This window comes from Poecilia mexicana, unplaced genomic scaffold (assembly GCF_051168715.1).
Source record: "Poecilia mexicana isolate PSO_F unplaced genomic scaffold, ASM5116871v1 scaffold_13, whole genome shotgun sequence".
In the NCBI taxonomy this organism is placed as follows: Eukaryota; Metazoa; Chordata; class Actinopteri; order Cyprinodontiformes; family Poeciliidae; genus Poecilia; species Poecilia mexicana.
This window is the reverse complement of record NW_028263382.1, coordinates 20,804,111-20,822,676: the sequence shown is the minus strand read 5'-3', so window position 1 is coordinate 20,822,676 and position 18,566 is coordinate 20,804,111. Positions and strand designations below refer to the sequence as shown.

Below are 18,566 nucleotides of genomic sequence, written 5' to 3'. Positions count from 1 at the left end.
TTTAACTCATAACCATTTCGTACTTTATCTTGTTCAGGAGATTTAATTCAATATGTTAAAGCACAGCTTTTTCCATATTTTGAATTCCTGTCAACATAGCTGCACAATATATTGCAAATTCAGCATTACGGCAGAGTTTCTGTGGGCGGCATGCACAGCGCAAAGAGCTGTGTGGACTACAATAAATGTTCGTTAATTATTAAAATACCATGCAATAAAAGGTTTTTGAAGGTAAAGACACAGTCAGGTAATTAAATTGTTAAAAATAAAAGTATTTTTGTTTTAATGTCAGCAGATGTTGTCCACAAGCAACTTGTTTGATAAAACATTTATCAAATAAGTTACTATTTTCCAGTAGCTTGGTAAACTACTAATTATCTGGGGTTTGGGTTTGTTATGAATGCAAAGTAGTGACATTTTTTAAATGCTTAATTATAACAAATGTTACTGACGTCACAGAATTCACTAATATGATTACACAGCACGTTTTGTGATGCTGCTACCGTTTTTGAAAATTAGTTTAGGTGTTATAAACTATAAGTTATATTTACGTTCTTGGAAAAGTGCTAGGAAAAATTTGGCAGTTTTATGTCCATTTTCTGAGAGAATCACACTAAGAAGAATCATTTTTCCAAGGTGTTGGAGGTAATAAGCTTATTTGTTTACAAATTGCCCCGAGTCACTTAATAGAGACTACTGCAATCCTACAATTAACACGCAGATTGTTGTGCGCCATGCATCGCCATTCATAGTCTGACAATCTGTGAATGTCCCTGGTTAATAAATCAAACCCGCCTTTCAACAGGACAATAAGTACATCATTTGTAACATTCGTGCTCTTTGGCTTACTGTAGCCTTGAATGAAGATCGATGAACATGGAGGCCGCTGATAACTCCTTTTACCAGCATGTACTGGCAAGAAACATCACAGAGAACCTAAAGGTTTCCACAGTTTACACAACATTAATCATTTATTCAAAAGATATCTAGTCAATAGCTTACTTTCAGCTCTACTGCATCAGTACAAGATTTCCTCAAAAAGTCTCTGCTTTTGCGACTAAAATGAAGACGCAAGTCTCCATCTTTACTAAGATGACTGTGTTTTAGTCTTTTTTTCCACAAATCCCTTTTAGCTTTATCATTGTTTCATGCATGACATGATGGAATCTGTCAAGTATAAATCTGTGCAATTTGAACTTTATAAATACCTGTTGAAACTCAGATCGTTTAACATGTTAAACTCTTAAAATGGAGGGTGTGCTTTCATTTCATTTTAATTTTAATAGATGAATAACTCTCCTAGAAGCTTGTTTAATACTCTGAGACCAAATTTCAATAAGTGACCTTTCAATACTATTTTGGAAACACCTAATTCAACTGATCTGCGAGTAAATAAAACGATCATTTAAGCCTTTGATTTACAAAAAAGAAAAGGATTTAAAAACATCTTTTTTCACTTTCTCGGGGCGGGGGGCGGGAGCCGAGGGAAGGGTCAGTACCAGATCCGACATGTGTTGTCCTTGCTGCCTGCAGGGAAGCACAAGCATAAACAGGTGGTCACACAGAAGGACACAGCTGGATGCTTTTCACCTAACATTTGCAATTAAGCAAATGTGACAGCTAGCACGGAGGATTTCATTCGCCCCTCAAGGATTTTTGAAAGTGCACGTTTGTCACGCTGACATGCGACAGCGCGACGTCGCGTCTCTTCAGATACCTGTAATGATGGTGTCCCCCTCGTAGTTGAAGGCACAGGAGAAGATCTCGTCCGTGTGGCCCTCCAGGATTTGAAGGCAGGCTCCGGACTGAACGTCCCACAGCCGGGCTGTCTTGTCTGAGCTGGCCGTCAGGACCCTGCTGCCCTGGGGGCTGAAACAAATCTGCAAGGAGAGGCCGGCATCACTCAGAAGTTTGTGTTTTCAACGTGAGCATCGATGAAGACATCCGTGGTAATACTTGGCAAAAGAAATTCTCGAAAAAAATCAACTGTGAAACAGCCCAGGATTTATCATTCTCTAAATTGTTTTATTTTCTAATGGAGAGGTAAGAGGAATAGAAAATTAAATGAATTGGGCGCTAGTAGGCTATTACCATAAAGAGAGCCTTTATTAAAAACCCCCAAACTGATCCCGAAGGACAGAGAGAGACTGAAGGCTGAACAATGAGAAGCTGGACGATCTGCTGATGTTCAGACTTTTGTCACTTAAACTAGGCTTCATCATTTATGGTTGCATGTCTTTTGCTTCATGTGTCAGAAAAACAAGACATATGAAGGGATGAATCTTAAAAGAAAGGTTACAATTTACAGTTTTGCTATTTGTTTTGCTCTATGTAGCTTCCGGATTCTCTTCTTTATACAAGTGTTGTAGTCATAGTCTTGATATGTGTCTAGGTTAGTACTGCAGATCTAAAACTCTTTCCACGAGGTATTTTTAGATGCTCCCATTGAAGGCAGACTGCAGTTACCAGGATGTGTTAAATTTCCTTCCCTTTAGCTTTGGAGCAAGCTGTGGCGACTGTGAAAACCGAATTTCATAAAAGAGGACATTTTCCCCATTAGGGGGTAATTTAGACTTTACTGAAAAGCAGGAACGAAGCTAATGGGGTGTCCAAGATAGGAAGGATTCCCCAGATAAGCAGCTTCACAATAAACACAGAAGATGTCACATTCACTGCAATTCAAATGGAAGCTCGCGTTTTAGTGATTAGCATCAGTTCCATTTCATTACAAGGCTATCATTTCCTTTTTAAATAAAACATAGTCGAGGTTGGCAAGGTGAATCGGCACATTGAGACTGGAATATGTTGAAATGAGAAGAAAAAGCATGAAGGGCGAGACGCTGAAACAGAGTGAAACATGGTTAACATGCATGTAGGGGATGGGGAGAAGCCTCCTGTTAGAAACAGATTAGTGTCATAATCCTCTGGAATCAGCCTCCGTGCTGCCTATTTTTTACTGCCTGTCTGTGTTGCAGTAAACACATCCAGAGGACTCCTCTGAGTAAGATCCAGAGGAAAATAAGCTCATGAATAACAAATGTCGAAAATCACTTGCCTTTAAGAAGGGCCAGACAAATCGCAAATTATGCAAAAGCATGCATCGGCTTGACTTCACAAATCCGTGTAACACCAGGTTAACAGTCTCTTTTTTTTGTTTTTTCTTCATGCCAGGATTTATGTGTCAAGGCACGCTGTAGTGATTGTGCTTTAAGTGGAACGACTGACGGCACAAGGTCAGACTGACAATCAGACCTCCTGAAGCCTCTGCTACTGTCTCTCCATTTCAGCGTCACAATTTATCTTATTTTAGCAAGGTCACCAGAGTTCCCTCCACTTCCAAATTGCGCAACGCTGTGAGGTGGTTTACTTAACTTTTGATGGCTGACATATTTGTCATCTGATTTCTTGACCTGATTTCTAAAATATGTACCTTCCCCTCACATTGCAGCATAAACATACATTTATCCAAATTCCTCAATATTTTTGAACATTTATCTGCAGAACAAAATCAAGTAACCCAAAACCCGATATTGGCACAGACTGAAAACAGAAATTGGTCAACCAACCCCCAGCATACCTTGGAGATTTCCCCGCCGTGGCCCTTGAGTGTCACCAGACACTGATGTGTAGCCGCATTAAATATTTTTGCTGAACCTGACAGACACAGAGACAGGTTATGTTTGTTTGACGTAAGACCTCAAATAGTTCGTTTGTGAAGGCGTCGAATAGACGTATGAGAGAGATTTTTTAACGCGACGCTACGGCCTCACCGTCAGCGGAAGCTGTAGCAATAAGCTGACCGCTTAAATCAAAACACACATCCAACACCTCCTTTGTATGTCCGACTAGGGTGGCCACACATTTCCCACTGACCGCGTCCCACAGCTACAAAAACAACAACAAAAAAAAACGTCACTTTGATTCACATCAAGAGAACATTTCTCTTAAAAATAACACAAATAATTCAAAACATGTAGAAAGACTAGGCATACAAACAATAAAGAAAATTTGTTTAAATGTAAGTAAGTTTGAATGGAATGATTTTCCAAATATTCATTCACCTTATTTGGATAAAAAGTAGTTTAAAGGCAACATCAAACATGCTGAAGTGCAAGTTTTATTAAATTGCTTGGAAGTTTTAAACACTGCAGTGCTTATATACTGTACTACCATACAAAAATAGCATTTTGTATATTGACGTTATGTAAAACAGAGCAGGCATTACTTAAAGTTTATTAGTAACAAATAAACTTTATTTATTATTATGCACCTGTTGTTTTATTATTAATAATAAATATTCAGGTGCATATAAAAGTGTAACAGTTTTCAAATATAAGCTTGCCGACCGCTGTTGGCCGTTTACTCCAGCTTTATTTTAGCATTCAAGTTTAATAATGAGAGGATTAGATGATTTGTAAGAGGGATTCAGTCGGGCATGAATAATGGATTGGATATGAATAATTTCTGCATGAAATGGTTCAGAATTTACCGACAGAAAGGACATTTGACAAGGGTTATCATTACAAGTGGGAACATTCCTCACTGAAATATCAACGGTCTCTAAAAACAGCTCAACAAGATTTTCAGTAAATGTCAACGTGTACTGCTTTTTTTTTATTCCAGATTGAAAAAGTGCTACAACAGTTGAAGAATCAAAAGTCCCACCAATTCCTACCTTACAGGTCTTGTCAGTGGAACCAGAGGCTATGAGAGAACAATCCCAGTTAAACTGAACGTTACTTATTTCTCCCATGTGACCTATCAAAGTGTGAATGCGTCTAAGACAAAAAATAAAAAATAAAAAAAGACACAAAATTTAATTTATAAATGCAGAATGTGTATGTACAAACCAAGCGATGACTCATTAAAACTGGACGCACTCGCAGCAGCAATAATAACATCTGACCTTTTGGAAGCAACATCCCATATAGCAACTGTGTAATCAAAGGAGCCAGTGACAAGATGATTGCCAACAGTGTTAAAGCACAAAGAGAGGACATCTACGGTGTGGCCCTGGAAGAAAGAAGAGAAAGAACGTCACTCCCTGCTGACTCATTTCTGCTCTCTGTTATATTCTCGCTCTTTCTCCGCATCTCACAGAAAGAGTTTGGCTCAGGAATTGATTTTTCTCATCATTCAAGATTTAGTTCATGTCATTTTAGCTCTACACGATGTGAGGAATTAAAAAACTCTGAAAGACTTCCTCCTAACTCCGAGCCTGCAAATCTCTGAATCAACACCATTAATTGCCCAGAAGGATTGTTTTGGTGGTGGATTTTTTTTTTTTTTTTGTTAAATTCCTCTTTAGGTAATTCACAGCTATGCTGTGAAGTACAACTGCTGCCACCAAACACAAAAGAAAAGCGCTTTTTAGGAAGTTTTAGTAATGACTACTTTTGCAATATGTGCATCGCTTAAAATACAAGATAATAATGCAAGATAAGCAAGCCGTACAGAACAGATAACTCACAGTCAGTGTGGCCACCTCCTCCCCACTTTCCACATCCCACAGCTTTGCGGTGGCATCCATGCTGCCTGTGGCCACCAGTGTACTCTGAGGGTTGAATGCCAGACACACCTACACAACAGATTCTTCCTTTTACACTTTGATATTTCACTTTCTGCAACAAAACTAAGAGACATGACCTGGATGTATTTGATATATTAACATTTGATGATAGATACATATTTCCTTTGCTTTGAATCCTCAGTTTACCTTAGCCCTACTCAAATGGCAGATTCAACAAAGTGCATGAATTCTTAACATACAAAAGTGTTTATTACATCTCGTGATGGAACAACTACGAATGCATGGTTATATTTTGTCTTTCATTCCATATCCCTCCATTAGTGTTGTCCAAGTGGTGATAAGTATCACATATAAAATACTCACACCACACCACATATAGTACAAACCACATTTTCACTCTTGTTCATGTTATGACCGTAAATTATGTGCATTTTCCTGTGATTTTATGTTTTTAAAACCCAGTCATTTATTTTCTTCTCCCATGACGCACTGTGTTGTGTCTTTATATTTTATAAAAACCCAAGAAAATATGTTGAAGATTGTGGTTGTGACCTAACAAAATCTGAAAATAAAGTGCATAGATACTTTTATGAGGCACTGTGTTATAAGACACTTTTTAAATTAGTACTTCAAGATTTTTGGGATTATAATGGGAGTTGGAATTACAGTGAGTTGGAAGAAGAAAAAAAGTATTTTATTAGAAATTTGAGGTGAAACTTTATCTTATTTGATGAGCTTGGATGATCTTCTTCCAAGAAAAATAATCTTCCATGTTAAGAAACATAACCACAAGTGGGCAATAGTCTTTGCTCTTTTTGGGGGGGATGGGCAAATTTTATTTTCTCTCCATGTTTTCTGCCAAAGATATGCATTACGTATCCAAATCGAATCATATTATTACAGTAATTGACTGATTCAAGTTTAAAATACCTACTATTTCAGCCCGGTGTCCACAAAAAGTATGAAAACATTTGCCCGTCTCCGCACACCACAGTTTGCAGGTCTTGTCGAAAGAGCCTGTGGCAATCTTGTCTCTAGGTTTAATGAGGAGGAAAGACAGCGGGAAATGCACGTTTTGTTTTGAACGTTCAACGGAGCGGCAAAATTCTCATATGTGATAAAACAGCTCGTTACCCATAGGGATTGTTGAACGCGATTGCATATACAACGTTCCTGTGACCCTCGAGTGTGTGCAGCTCTGCGCCGGAGGCGGTGTCCCAAACTCTACATGTTCTGTCATAACTTCCAGTTATGAACCTACAGAATTTGAGAGAAAAGAGTAACAACAACGCAGTAAGTAACAGCAGCTATGGGAGAGGGCAGAGGTTAGAGTTATTGGGGCCACTGAACTATAAGATCATACTGCTGGCAAAGCTAAAGCAAAGTCTGTTTTATCATAACAGCAAAAACATTTAAAACCGACAGTTTTAAATAAGTGAAACTAAAATATAACAAAAAGAAATAGCAGGGGGAAAAAAATCTGAAAAATTGTTATTTGGAAAAATGTGTTTTGTTCTGAGACACGTTATTAGGTTTTCCAGCAAGATCTTTTTCCAACAATTCTAGTTTGTTTTTTTTAGAAAACTAGCTACAGCCATTGCATCTGCCAGGTACTTTTTCCTTCTTCTTTTCATTCTTAGCTTGAGAGTTCAGCTCTTTCAAAAGATTTCCACAGGGATTTAGTTCTCATATTGCTGATGGCCAATAATCAGTCTACCATTTCCCCTTCAAAGATTATTTTTGCTCTTTGTGAAGTAATTGAGATTCAAACGAGCAAGACTATTTTGTTAATAAGATTTGTAGGTTTGTCATCATCATTTATTTGCTAAATGTTGCAGTGACAGCTGACTGCATTAAGACTTCTCACCTTGATCCAGATTTATCAAAGGCAATATTGGTCAGAGGCAGTATGTGTGCCTTCAGCTCCTGCAACATGAATAGATATAGATATGAATAGATAAAATATTAAAAGAAAACGTTCCAAGGCAATATTGGCTTAATTCATAATTTTAAAAAAAAGTTACCAATTCAACTCCATGTGTAAAATTAATCCATCTATGAAATGAGCAAGCATCTCTCTCCTGGCCTATGAGTGATGGATTAATATGTTCTTTTCTCATTAAAAAAGTTGGGAAACTCACTCAAGCAGCTGATAAAAAACACTATTAAGCTGTCTTATTGAACATACACATCAAGCACTGTTTACTCACCAAGGCCCAAGAACTGAAACCACTAGCGCTCTCTAGTGACAATTTGGAGGTATGGCTACTGCTATAACAGCTGAACCTCATGCATTTCCCACAAACCCAGGAATGCGTCACCATAATAAAAGAAATATTTAGAGAATAGAAAGGCACCGAAGTAAGCAAAATTATCTAATTAGTCACATAAAATAATACTTAGAATGACTTTGTTAAGTCAACATATCTCCTTCAAGCACTTTCCCCCCACTTAAAAATAAAAAATATAGATTCAAACACTTCCTTGAAAGAAAACCTGGGTGGTAATGATGCTTTTGAAAATTGAAAAATTCTATTTTACTTAATTTCATTTAAACTTCATGTCGAGAAATTTAAATAAGCTGACCTTGCAGAAACAGAACCTGTGGTGGTCCTGCTGACCCTGTTTCTGTTGGAGTCGGAGAACCAACTCTTTGACCTGTTCGGCCCGGGACTCTGTGATCAGAGGCTCTGTTTGTCTGATTTCTGACACCAGCTCATCTGTATTTGTTCTGTGAGGAGCGAACGCAAAGCATGGAAAATCAGTACGTCACTAAAAAAAAAAAAAAAGTCCATCCATTCATCCATCCTAGTGTTGAAGGACCAAACTCACGCACTCAGGTGTCAAATCCAGAAGATCGATGGATTTGGTCCTCGAATAGCCTCCTCGCTCATATTCCAGGATTATACCTGTCGAAAGAAGGAAATCAATAACTGCTGGTGGTGTCACATTAAAGAACCTGCGAGTTTTTTGTTTTTTTTTTGTTTGTTTGTTTGTTTGTTTTTTTCGTTTTGAGTTTACTGAACACAATTACCTAACTTTGTCAGCTCCATACAACTGGATAAATGCTAGTTTGAAGTTGGAAACAATTATACACAGTACCGTCATGTTCTAAGAATGTTTAAACCCACATTAAATACAGAAAGAAAGTAATAATAATGTTACCGGGTGGATAATATCTGAGAAGAAACCGCTTGAGTCTCATCTTCTGCCGCAGACCACAACAAACTGTCGCTATGGTGACGACAGCGCGTGCCCCGCTTCACCCATGCGCAAAACGTGTAAATTGGGTGGATTAAGATGGGAGTAGAGAAAAGACAAAGAAAAGAAACACGTTTAGGAGAAAATAGTTCTTGTTATTGTTGATGAATATATTAGCATGGAACTTTTCATCTTTTTGTAGTTGCCTTTAGAAATTATTTTCTACTTTCTTTATTAATGGTTATTAAACTGCACTTTACAACTATAAAACAATATTTCTGGTGTTACGAGTGAGCTTCATGTGTTTCATGCATCTGCCTTAGAAAAGGATCTGTGAAAATATCAATGCAAGGTGAAAACATAAAACTTTTTTTTATATTATGACCACAAACATGACTGTGCTTTACTGAGATTTTATGCAATGAATCATTATTGAGTATCACATAAATAAACATTTCCCTCATTTTACTGTAATGCAACATAACATAATCTTGGCTCTCATTTGTTCCTGTGTAAATACTGCAAATTGAGGTCACTAGTGCAATAAAAAACACAAGATTTGAAAGTGTAGCTCACACACCCTCCCCTTCCAATCTGACTGAACTTGCGCCACTTTGTAAAGAACAATGGGACAAATATAAATTTCAATGTGTGCAAAGTTGGTAGTCTTACCCTAAAATAGTTTCCAGCAGAAATGTAAATGGTTTTTATTTCTAACAAATCTTGTACAACCACGTATCATTTTTTCATTTATGCACTACTGCATGATGATTTGTCATGTAAAAGTCCATCTGGTGATTTGCAACACACTTTAGATGTATTTTATAAGTATGAATACATTTAGAAGGTGATTTACCCTTTAGTAAAGTTTTCTACATATTATTTTCAATTTGCCGAGTCTTCTATTCCACAAACAGGTCAAAGTCTGCATACACCTGAGTACTGATTACAGTGTGTGTTGCTCATAAAGATTGTGTGTTTGTATTCCAGCTTCTTGTGACTACTGATAGCTTTAACAGAAATCCACCTGAGAGATACTGAGAAGCCAACGTGAACTAATACCTCATCTTGGAAACATATTATTTCAAAGTCAAGCAGCACAAAATTCTGCTGAGGCCATACTATGGGGTACTGGGCCAAACTGAAGTCTTCTGGATGGGCTTACCCCACCATCGTGCTGTCAATCTATGGCTTTCTTGCTAATTGCCGAGTAGCAGAGCCCTTCCTTACACCTTACCTAATTGGACCAAACAAGAACATTTCTGAAGAGGTGGTACGTATTTCACACACGTTTTATTAGATAATTATTTTTTTTTTTTTTGACAATTTACTCAGCAATTTTGTCTGACTCAGCATTTCTGTTCTTGCTGCTTTTTTACCTGCAGGTGACCAACTATCTGTTTCCTGTTTGGACATATTCATACCTGGCCTTTCTTTTTCCAGTTTTCCTCCTGACTGACTTTCTGAAGTACAAACCTGTCATTATGGTACAGGGACTCTTTCTTGTCAGTAACTATCTCTTGCTATCCTTTGCCCCTGGCCTGCCTGCAATGACCTTCCTTCAGGTCAGTAAGATACCCGTCCTGTAACAGCTGTAATGCAGAGTTAAAACACAAACGTTTCTTCATTGCTTCCTTGTCTCTGTCAAAGAAATGCATTTCCGTAGTACAATGCATTTCTTGTAAGAGCTAGGTGTAAACTGTGATCCCAACATTGTGCAAACTCTGATGCATTTCTATTTCATGGTGGGTAAATAGAAATGCATGGCCAAACAAACATGGATGTCCTACTCATCTCTTAAAATAAAATTCCCTAAAGTCATGTATCATTATCTCTCCACCAGTCTATCACATAAAAGTCTGCTGTTGTAATGTGACAGTGATAAAAAGTTCAAGGGATGCAAATACTTTTGTAACGCTGTGTTTTGTCCTCTAACTACAGTAAACACATTTGCTAGTGAACAATGCCTCATAATGAGAAACAGCTTCTGGAAGACTGCCTTGTCTCATTTACAGGTCAACTTTGGAATAGTGACTTCCACAGAGGTCGCCTACTTCTCTTATATTTACAGCGTGATTCCACTAGAAAGCTATCAAAAAGCTACAAGTTACCTGCGTAGCGCCATGCTCACAGGCTATACATTTGGTGCCAGCCTTGGCCAAATGCTTGTCTCCCTTGGAGGTAATGATTTTTAAAAGATGCTGATGTTGATTTTTCATCAATACTCTAAAGGAACGAGCAGTATGATATAACTTTTCTTCTTTATGCATAACAAAAAAGAGTTAGTGTGTAAACTGTGATCCCAACGTTGTGCAAACTCTGATTATTATCTGTTTCATTCACAGGAGTGGATTACTTCTACTTAAATGCTATAACTCTGGGGATTGTTTGCGCAGCTTTTCTAGTCTCTTTCTGGTTGCCCATGCCCAAAAGGACCATGTTCTTCAAACCGGAAGAGGCTGTGGGCTCCCGGTCGCAGAAAAAAGGGTCACTCAGAAACGACAGACAGAGAGATTCAGGGGCGGACGAGGATGGAGAATCCTTGGGGGACGAAGAGATGGAGCATGCTGGCGGTGCTGGCTGTTGCAGCAGGGAAAGTGTGATCACTGCAGGTCCCTTACTTTGGAAAAGCTTTAAGGAATCATACTCTTCCAGGTGTGTTTCTCATACAGTGCCTTGCAAAAGTGTTTGTACTCCTTAAAAGTTTTTATAGTCACAAACCTCAGTGTATTTCACTTGGATTTATGTAATAGATCAACATGAAGTAGTAGTACAAGGGAAATAATAAATAGTTTCAATTTTTTTTATATAATGGAGTGCATATGCCTCTATCGGTCAGTTCTTTTTAGAATCATCTTTTGCTTCAATAACAATTTCCAGTCTTTTTGGGCAACATTTCTACCAGCTTTGAAAACAAGAAACAGACATTTCTGAGTCTTTTTAGCTCAAGCCACACAGATTGGATTAAAAGTGTCTGTAAAAATAAGTTTTCAAGTGTTGCCACAAATTCTCTACTGAATTTATGTTCAGATTTTCACTAACTAAGGAGGAATATGCTTTGATCCAAACCCCTTCCACTATATCTGTATGCTCAATCTTCAGTTGAACAGCGAACTTCATCCACAGTTTTTTTTTTTCTTCTTTCTGGGAAAAAGTTAAAAATCAGGTGTTTGTTTCCCATTCCTTCCAGTTCACAGTTAAATGCACATTTGTGTTGGTCTGTCACATGAAATTTTAAATAAAATACGCTGACGTCTGAGGTAACTTTACTCAACATTAAGAAGCTAAAAAGACATGAATGCTTTTGCAAAGCACTGTGCATTTTATGGATACCCCTCATCACAATATGTTGTCTCATTTTTCACCATGCAGGCATTTAGTGTACTGGTCCTTGTGGTGGGCATTGGCCACGGCCGGCTACATGCAGATCTTTAACTACATCCAGCTTAAGTGGGACCATATAGAACCATCTGCCACGTCATCTGTCTATAACGGAGCTGTAGAAGCTGTATCTTCTGTTGTTGGTGAGTCTGAAGTTATTATTTGTACCTCAACCTTTTGAAAATTGTTTAAATATCACTGAAACAAATCATTATAAGGTAAATCAGAGAAATACTTTTGAGACTTTAGATTTCTAGAAAAAAAAATCCTTATACAAGCACAAGTTTTTCTACTTGCATCACATCCAGCAAGTAACATTTAACAACATTGCTTAAAGCTCCTGCCACGCCTGATAACACCGAGACATGTAAAAGTCGCAATCAACAAAAAAAATAAAAATAAAAAAATACAAGCGCACTGGGGCTGGTTATATGTGGTGACTGATTAAATGGAAAATGCGTATTGATTTTGAAAGAGAACAGCAGCATCGGGTTCCTTTTGGCTCACGCTCAGCCTGGCTCAGCGTGAGGGGAAGCAGAGTAATTGCTTCAATTAAAGAGACAGACAAAAGTTAATGGATTCTCTGATTATTGCTGGTGGTAGATTCTAAGTGCATCCTGCAAGAGGTTTATCAAGCCGGGCTAAGGAGACCAGCTTAAGGATGCACACGATTTGTTACTGTCAGCGCTTGGGGAAAGAGACGATGGCCTCGGGTTAAATTAATGAATCGAAATGGGTAGGATGTACATGGAACAACCAGTTATCTGGTTCATATTTCAGGTGCCGCTGCAGCGTTCTCCGTGAGCTTCATCAGAGTGACCTGGGCCACGTGGGGGGAGCTGACCCTGGGGCTCTTCTCGGCCGTGTGCTCAGGTGCTGTGTATCTGATGGCGTTCACCAGCAGTATCTGGGCGTGCTATGCCGCATATGTCTTATTCAAATCCTGCTACATGTTTCTCATTACCATCACAATGTAAGCTCAACATGTAGTTCCTCTTCTTTTTTTTCACTCAAAGTTCACTTATGGTGAACTTTTCATCTGTTTGATATATTTGACCCAAATTTAAAAATCAAAGGATGTGAAAGCTTGGATTCTTATGAGGGAGATAAATTCTCGGTTTAAACATAAAACTTTGGCTTGATACATAAATCTTACTTCTCTGGTGTTGTCTGATATCTTCTCCAGATGTTTATTTGTTATGCTGAAGTTAGAGCCAAATCGATTTTCATAAAATTTGAAATAAAATACAGTGACGATGCAGAAAAATCTTATCGAGAAATACAACAAGCTTATGAAAAGTGTCAACAGGTCCTCAGAGGGAACAAGTGTTTATCAGTTTCTGGGCATAGAGTCATAATGTAAATATTATCAATTATCTAGAGTTGCATTGTTTTTAAAGTTCAACATATTGGCACATAATAACTTTGGCTAATGGTGATGTGTGGGTCGCGGAACTCAAGTAGCAGTGCACTGATACTCTTTTTCATGAAGATGGAATGTAATTTATTCAAGTAATTTCAAGTAACTCTGATCATGACTATCTCCATTAGTCTAGTATTAAAGAAGGGCTCCTCTCCTGATTGTGTTTCTGTAGATTCCAGATAGCATCCAACCTCTCCATGGAGTGTTACGCTTTGACGTTTGGGATCAACACGTTCATAGCCCTCTTACTGCAGACTATTGTCACGGTCATTGTTGTGGATGAAACCGCACTGGGACTGGACATTGTCACCCAGGTACGCTGTTTTCACTCATTGTTTTATTGCTTCCTTTTTTTTTTTTTTAAATGGCAGCAGGTTGGGGCTGAACTCTAACTGAAAACACAAGGATATGTTTGTGACTAAGGAGGGACCCCTGGTGGTAATGATTGGCCATTACAAGAGGATTTGTTTAATACTGTTGGCTAATTTGAAAACTATAATGTTTCTGGCCACTGACAAATGTTTCTCTCTGCAGTTTATCATATATGGCAGCTACTACGCTGCCATCTCAGCTCTCTTTCTGATCCGAGGGACCTACACCGCCTGCGTACATCGGCGATCTGTGGATCAGACAGAAACGAGAGGAAAAAAGCCAGGTGGAGAGATGATCTCTTCTGAACGTTTCTGATCATAATCAATAAAACTCTTGTGCCTGAAAAACATGCTGACTGGCCTCGTGTGTGTGTTTTTTTCCCCTAACATTTGCCTTATATCTCCAGCTGTAAAACAGATATTTTCTGATAAGAATTAAGCCCACGGATTTGTCCAGAAAGCATGATTTACAATCACTGACACCTTGCTGCTCTTTGACCTGGCTGTTGATTGGCAAAACCAGCACTAACTTTAGATGACTAAACCTGACAGGCACGCAAGACCAAAGTAGCTGCAGCCACTAAGTACACACACACACATAGCAAAGGAAAGCAGGCAAACATGGAGAGTGTGAAAAGACTCAGCTCAGACTGGAGATATCCCACCACTTTGCTGTGCGTCTATGGATTCTTTAGCACGGTGAAGCCGCTGGAACCTTTCCTCATACCGTTCCTGACTGGACCAGACAAGAATCTGACCACTGAACAGGTACAAAACTACAGCTGAACAATTGAAGGGCATCAGAAAACAACTGATTTGAAAGATTTACTCGATTTCATGCAAAAACACAGCAATTATAATAGTTATTGTATTATAGTTTGTTGTGAAGTGTTTTTTTTTCTGTCCTGATCAGATGTTTTTAATTACTGAATCAGTGGGAAGATAGAAACATCCTATAGCCACACCTGTGACTCATTCCAATAAAGTGATGCACGTTCACCTGTTTATTTACTGAATAATACTCGCCTCTGCACAACACCTCAGTAAATCTTTTTATTACTTTCTTCTGAGTCAGAGGCTTACACAGTGTAGATTATTATGACTTTAAACAATTTGGAAAGTCCAAATGATGACGTAATGATTTTGTTGGCTTCTAGTAGATGAGTTCACAACATCTGAGTTCAATGGAGGGACATTCGTAGATGTATTTTAACTTCTCAGAGGAACGGCTTCTTTGTGTGACATTATGAAAAAATGCAAAGAAATCAGCAGATATCAGGTAGAGAAATGTAGACGGCTGGTTTATCCTAGGGTATAATTTTCATATGCCTGGAGGTGTCATGTTCATCTCTCTAAACAAGTGTATGGAAGGGCAAATAGCATGGAAACATCCAGCTGAAATGCTTAGGGATGAACAGGACTCTGCCAAAATGGTGGCTGACGAAGGTAGAGTTGCCAACCAAAAAAAAAAACATCTCCACCTGAATTTAACTGAGCAAATAGGTGTGAGTTTTCCATTGGATAGTTACTCCACGGACAACGGTTTTCCAGCTGATGCATTATGTAGCTTCCAATTTCCTAAATAACCATGTGAAAAGACATTATCCTGTGGTCATGGGAACAAATATGAATCATTGGCATCAAACAAACAAAACATCTTTTATTCATTGCAGAAATGGATAAAATTGGGTTGAGAAGTGTCTAACGGATTATTAAAAACTCTGAGGATAGTAGGGAAACGAGAAGTGTGGTCGGAAAATCGAACTTGGAACTGTTTTTGTATGTTTTCCTGGTTTTATTTCTCCGTGTCAGGTCAACAACCAGATTTTTCCTGTGTGGACATACTCCTACCTGTCCGTGCTGGTGCCGGTCTTCCTGCTCACGGACTGGCTGCGTTACAAAACTGTGGTGGTCTTCCAGTGTGTGATGCTCTTCATCACCACGGCTCTGCTGAGGTGGACGGAGAGCGTGCCGGCCATGCAGGCCATGCAGTTCTGCTACGGGGTGGTGACAGCCAGCGACGTGGCCTATTTCTCCTATATCTACAGGTCACGCCTTGCAACTAAAAGTACAATCAGAGTCACACGTTTGGACTGTGTGGAGTTAGAGTGGACCTGACAGTCATCCTAAATGATCCTGTTATGTTTATTACAGTGTTGTAGATCTAAAACGATACCGTAAGGCCACGTCTTACAGCCGCAGCGTCCAGCTCCTGGGATACACCGTGGGCTCGGTGCTGGGTCAGCTGCTCGTCAGCTTCGACCTCATGTCCTACGACAACATCCTCGTGTTCACTTTGGTGCTCACAGCCGTCGCACTCGTCGCCTCCTGCTTGCTGCCCATGCCACAGAGAAGCATGTTCTTCCACAGAAAACTTTCTGGACAGAGAGCGTCAGAGGAAGGCGCAAAGAGGCACAGGGGTGGATCTGAGGGTGAAGAACGCGACTCAGAAACATCAAATACATCCCTGGGAGACAAAGGAGATACGAAGGAGGAGCAGCGGGTTGAGGAGGACGAGGATTCGGAGGAGATAAAAGGGGAGGCGTCCTGCAGCCAGGTCGTTCTGCAGCTATGGAGAGATTTCCGCCAGTGTTATTCCTCCAGACAGCTGTTGTACTGGTCAGTGTGGTGGGCAATGGCCACATGTGGCTATAACCAGACTGTCAACTACGTACAGGTCAGTGTCAAAGTCAACAAAAATATCAATAGTCAATCAAAAGCTTGCATTATGAGAGCTCCCGTTAACAACAAAAAAAAAAAACTACTTAAAAGTAGAAAGTATGAAAAGAGATCGACATGTAGCACAAAGGTTCAGTGTCCCAGTAATAAAGACATTATGGTGAAAAATTTGCATACGATCTGCACATTAAAAGGAAAAACCTTATAAAGATATTGCTGGAGGCTGGTAAGAGAATGCAGTTAACCACATGGAAACCAGACATGAGGAAGAAGCAATTTCTCCAAAAGCTACTTAAAAAAAATAGATTAGATTTTGCTAACAGACAGAGACAAATACTTTAAATTTTGGAGAGATATCCTAAGGATGATGAAACTTAAGTTGGAGTATTTAGCTAAAAGGGAGGGAAGCCTGCAAGCCTCCGAACACCATCAAAACTTTGAAGTACAAATAATGGTGGCAGGATGAGTTTATGGGGGTGTTTTGATGCAGCAGGGATTGGTGCACTTAAAAAATAGATTGAAGCATGGGGAAAGAGCATGATGTGAAAATACTGAAGCAGCAGCTCAAGATATTTGCCAGGAAGTTAAAGCTTGGGAACAAATGGGTCTCCCAAATGGACAAAGATGAACATTCCTGCAAGCCATTGCAAGAAACACGCAGGATACCAAAAACATTTGACTTAAATCCTGAAGTTAAAAAGGCAGTTCTGCTCGGAGCGAACTGCCGTAGAAGTAAATGTGACAATTGCTTCTAGATTTTCTTGTAATCTGTGTGTGTGTGTGTGTGTGTGTGTGTGTGTGTGTGTGTGTGTGTGTGTGTGTGCAATCCAGGTGCTGTGGGAGCACGTGCAGCCCTCTCAGAACTTCAGCATTTACAACGGAGGTGTGGAGGCAGCGTCAAACTTGTTAAGTAAGCAGAAAACAGAAGGAAGTGAAACCGTCGAAAAAAGGAAGGTTGTGAGATAAAGACGTACCGTCTCAACGGCCGTATTTTGTGGTCGGGTAAACGCTGACCTGGTGTTTTCCAGGTGCAGCAACTGCCTATGGCATAGGCTTCACAGAGGTGAGGTGGGAGCAGTGGGGGGAGCTGGCCCTGGGTGGCTTCTCAGGGCTGGGAGCTGCTGCATTATTTCTCATGACTTTCGCTGGAAACATCTGGGTCTGCTACGCCACCTACACCATCTTCAAGTGCCTGTACATGCTCCTGATAACAATAGCCATGTAAGACTCATCATTTTGTTCAAGGCTATTTTTTTTTTTTTTTTTTTTACTGTACAAATGTTGCATTAGTAAACAGAAAAACGTATTCCTGCAAGGTATCAAATCGCAGCCGACCTGTCGATGGAAAGGTACGCTCTGGTGTTTGGGGCCAACAGCTTTGGAGCTCTGCTTCTGCAGACCATCATCACTTCCGTCGTGGTTGACAGCGGAGCGCTGGGCCTTCCCATTGTGCCTCAGGTAAGCAATCTGATCGCGAGATACAAACGCTAAGATTTCGGTTTTACTGACGCCCTCTGGCGGTTGTGCTTTCTTTTGCAGTTCATCATTTACGCCAGCTACTTCTCAGTCATCTCTGTGGTTTTTCTGCTTCGGGGAATATTTAGCGTCTGTAAAGCGCAGAGGATGAAAAAGGAACAATTGTCTTTAAATGGAAAACAATCTGAAATCTGTGAGGAACACAAGTTCTGATATTGTAAATTGAGACTTGATTTTTTTTTTTTTTGTAACCCCGTGGCACCAAATCATGGAATAAAACGCCCTTTTTTCTTTAGTTTTTTTTGCTAAAGTAAAACACATGTACACAATTTTCCGTGCAGTGTGGGAGCAGCTTAACTGGAAAAACATTTACAAAAAGTAAATTTCAGTAATTCAATTTAAAAAGGGACATTTAGACTTACAGACCATGGAAATGCAAAATTTCAGTCAGAAAAAAAAGGCACTGAACTGTTGCTCATTACATTTTAGAGAAAAGTTCAACTTT

The 18,566-nt window shown here is 39.3% G+C and overlaps 3 protein-coding genes across 3 annotated transcripts; 2 read left to right on the top strand and 1 right to left on the bottom strand.

Annotated features, from left to right (window-relative positions):
• Nucleotides 1–1,383: 1,383 nt before the first annotated feature.
• daw1 (dynein assembly factor with WDR repeat domains 1) lies at nt 1,384–8,735 on the bottom strand. The gene is made up of 13 exons (XM_014994928.2): nt 8,696–8,735; nt 8,367–8,439; nt 8,117–8,261; nt 7,398–7,456; nt 6,665–6,787; nt 6,465–6,564; nt 5,471–5,578; nt 4,907–5,013; nt 4,676–4,778; nt 3,771–3,885; nt 3,578–3,654; nt 1,718–1,880; nt 1,384–1,527 (listed from the first exon to the last, which is right to left on the bottom strand). The coding sequence occupies exons 1-13, from the start codon at nt 8,733–8,735 to the stop codon at nt 1,493–1,495; spliced, it is 1,248 nt and encodes a 415-aa protein (XP_014850414.2). The 3' UTR covers nt 1,384–1,492.
• An 895-nt stretch (nt 8,736–9,630) lies between these two features.
• On the top strand, nt 9,631–14,256 carry slc19a3b (solute carrier family 19 member 3b). The gene is made up of 8 exons (XM_014994929.2): nt 9,631–10,004; nt 10,117–10,296; nt 10,747–10,912; nt 11,077–11,386; nt 12,104–12,255; nt 12,893–13,085; nt 13,708–13,849; nt 14,070–14,256. Exons 1-8 carry the CDS (start codon nt 9,855–9,857, stop codon nt 14,220–14,222), a joined length of 1,446 nt encoding a protein of 481 aa, XP_014850415.2. The 5' UTR covers nt 9,631–9,854; the 3' UTR covers nt 14,223–14,256.
• Nucleotides 14,257–14,507: 251 nt separating this feature from the next.
• Nucleotides 14,508–18,335, top strand: slc19a3a (solute carrier family 19 member 3a). The gene is made up of 7 exons (XM_014994927.2): nt 14,508–14,674; nt 15,719–15,954; nt 16,061–16,583; nt 17,417–17,495; nt 17,614–17,806; nt 17,902–18,043; nt 18,125–18,335. The coding sequence occupies exons 1-7, from the start codon at nt 14,528–14,530 to the stop codon at nt 18,272–18,274; spliced, it is 1,470 nt and encodes a 489-aa protein (XP_014850413.2). The 5' UTR covers nt 14,508–14,527; the 3' UTR covers nt 18,275–18,335.
• Nucleotides 18,336–18,566: the final 231 nt, after the last annotated feature.

Coding starts and splice junctions, on each gene's coding strand:
- slc19a3b (XM_014994929.2), top strand. CDS start 9,855: ATGGGGTACTGGGCCAAACTGAAGTCTTCTGGATGGGCTTACCCCACC. Junction 10,297..10,746: donor CTGCAATGACCTTCCTTCAG/GTCAGTAAGATA, acceptor TCTCATTTACAG/GTCAACTTTGGAATAGTGAC. Junction 13,850..14,069: donor GACTGGACATTGTCACCCAG/GTACGCTGTTTT, acceptor TTCTCTCTGCAG/TTTATCATATATGGCAGCTA.
- daw1 (XM_014994928.2), bottom strand. CDS start 8,735: ATGAGACTCAAGCGGTTTCTTCTCAGATATTATCCACCCG. Junction 8,440..8,695: donor TCTCAGATATTATCCACCCG/GTAACATTATTA, acceptor TTCTTTCGACAG/GTATAATCCTGGAATATGAG. Junction 4,779..4,906: donor TGGGATGTTGCTTCCAAAAG/GTCAGATGTTAT, acceptor TTTTTGTCTTAG/ACGCATTCACACTTTGATAG.
- slc19a3a (XM_014994927.2), top strand. CDS start 14,528: ATGGAGAGTGTGAAAAGACTCAGCTCAGACTGGAGATATCCCACCACT. Junction 14,675..15,718: donor AGAATCTGACCACTGAACAG/GTACAAAACTAC, acceptor TCTCCGTGTCAG/GTCAACAACCAGATTTTTCC. Junction 16,584..17,416: donor AGACTGTCAACTACGTACAG/GTCAGTGTCAAA, acceptor TGTGCAATCCAG/GTGCTGTGGGAGCACGTGCA.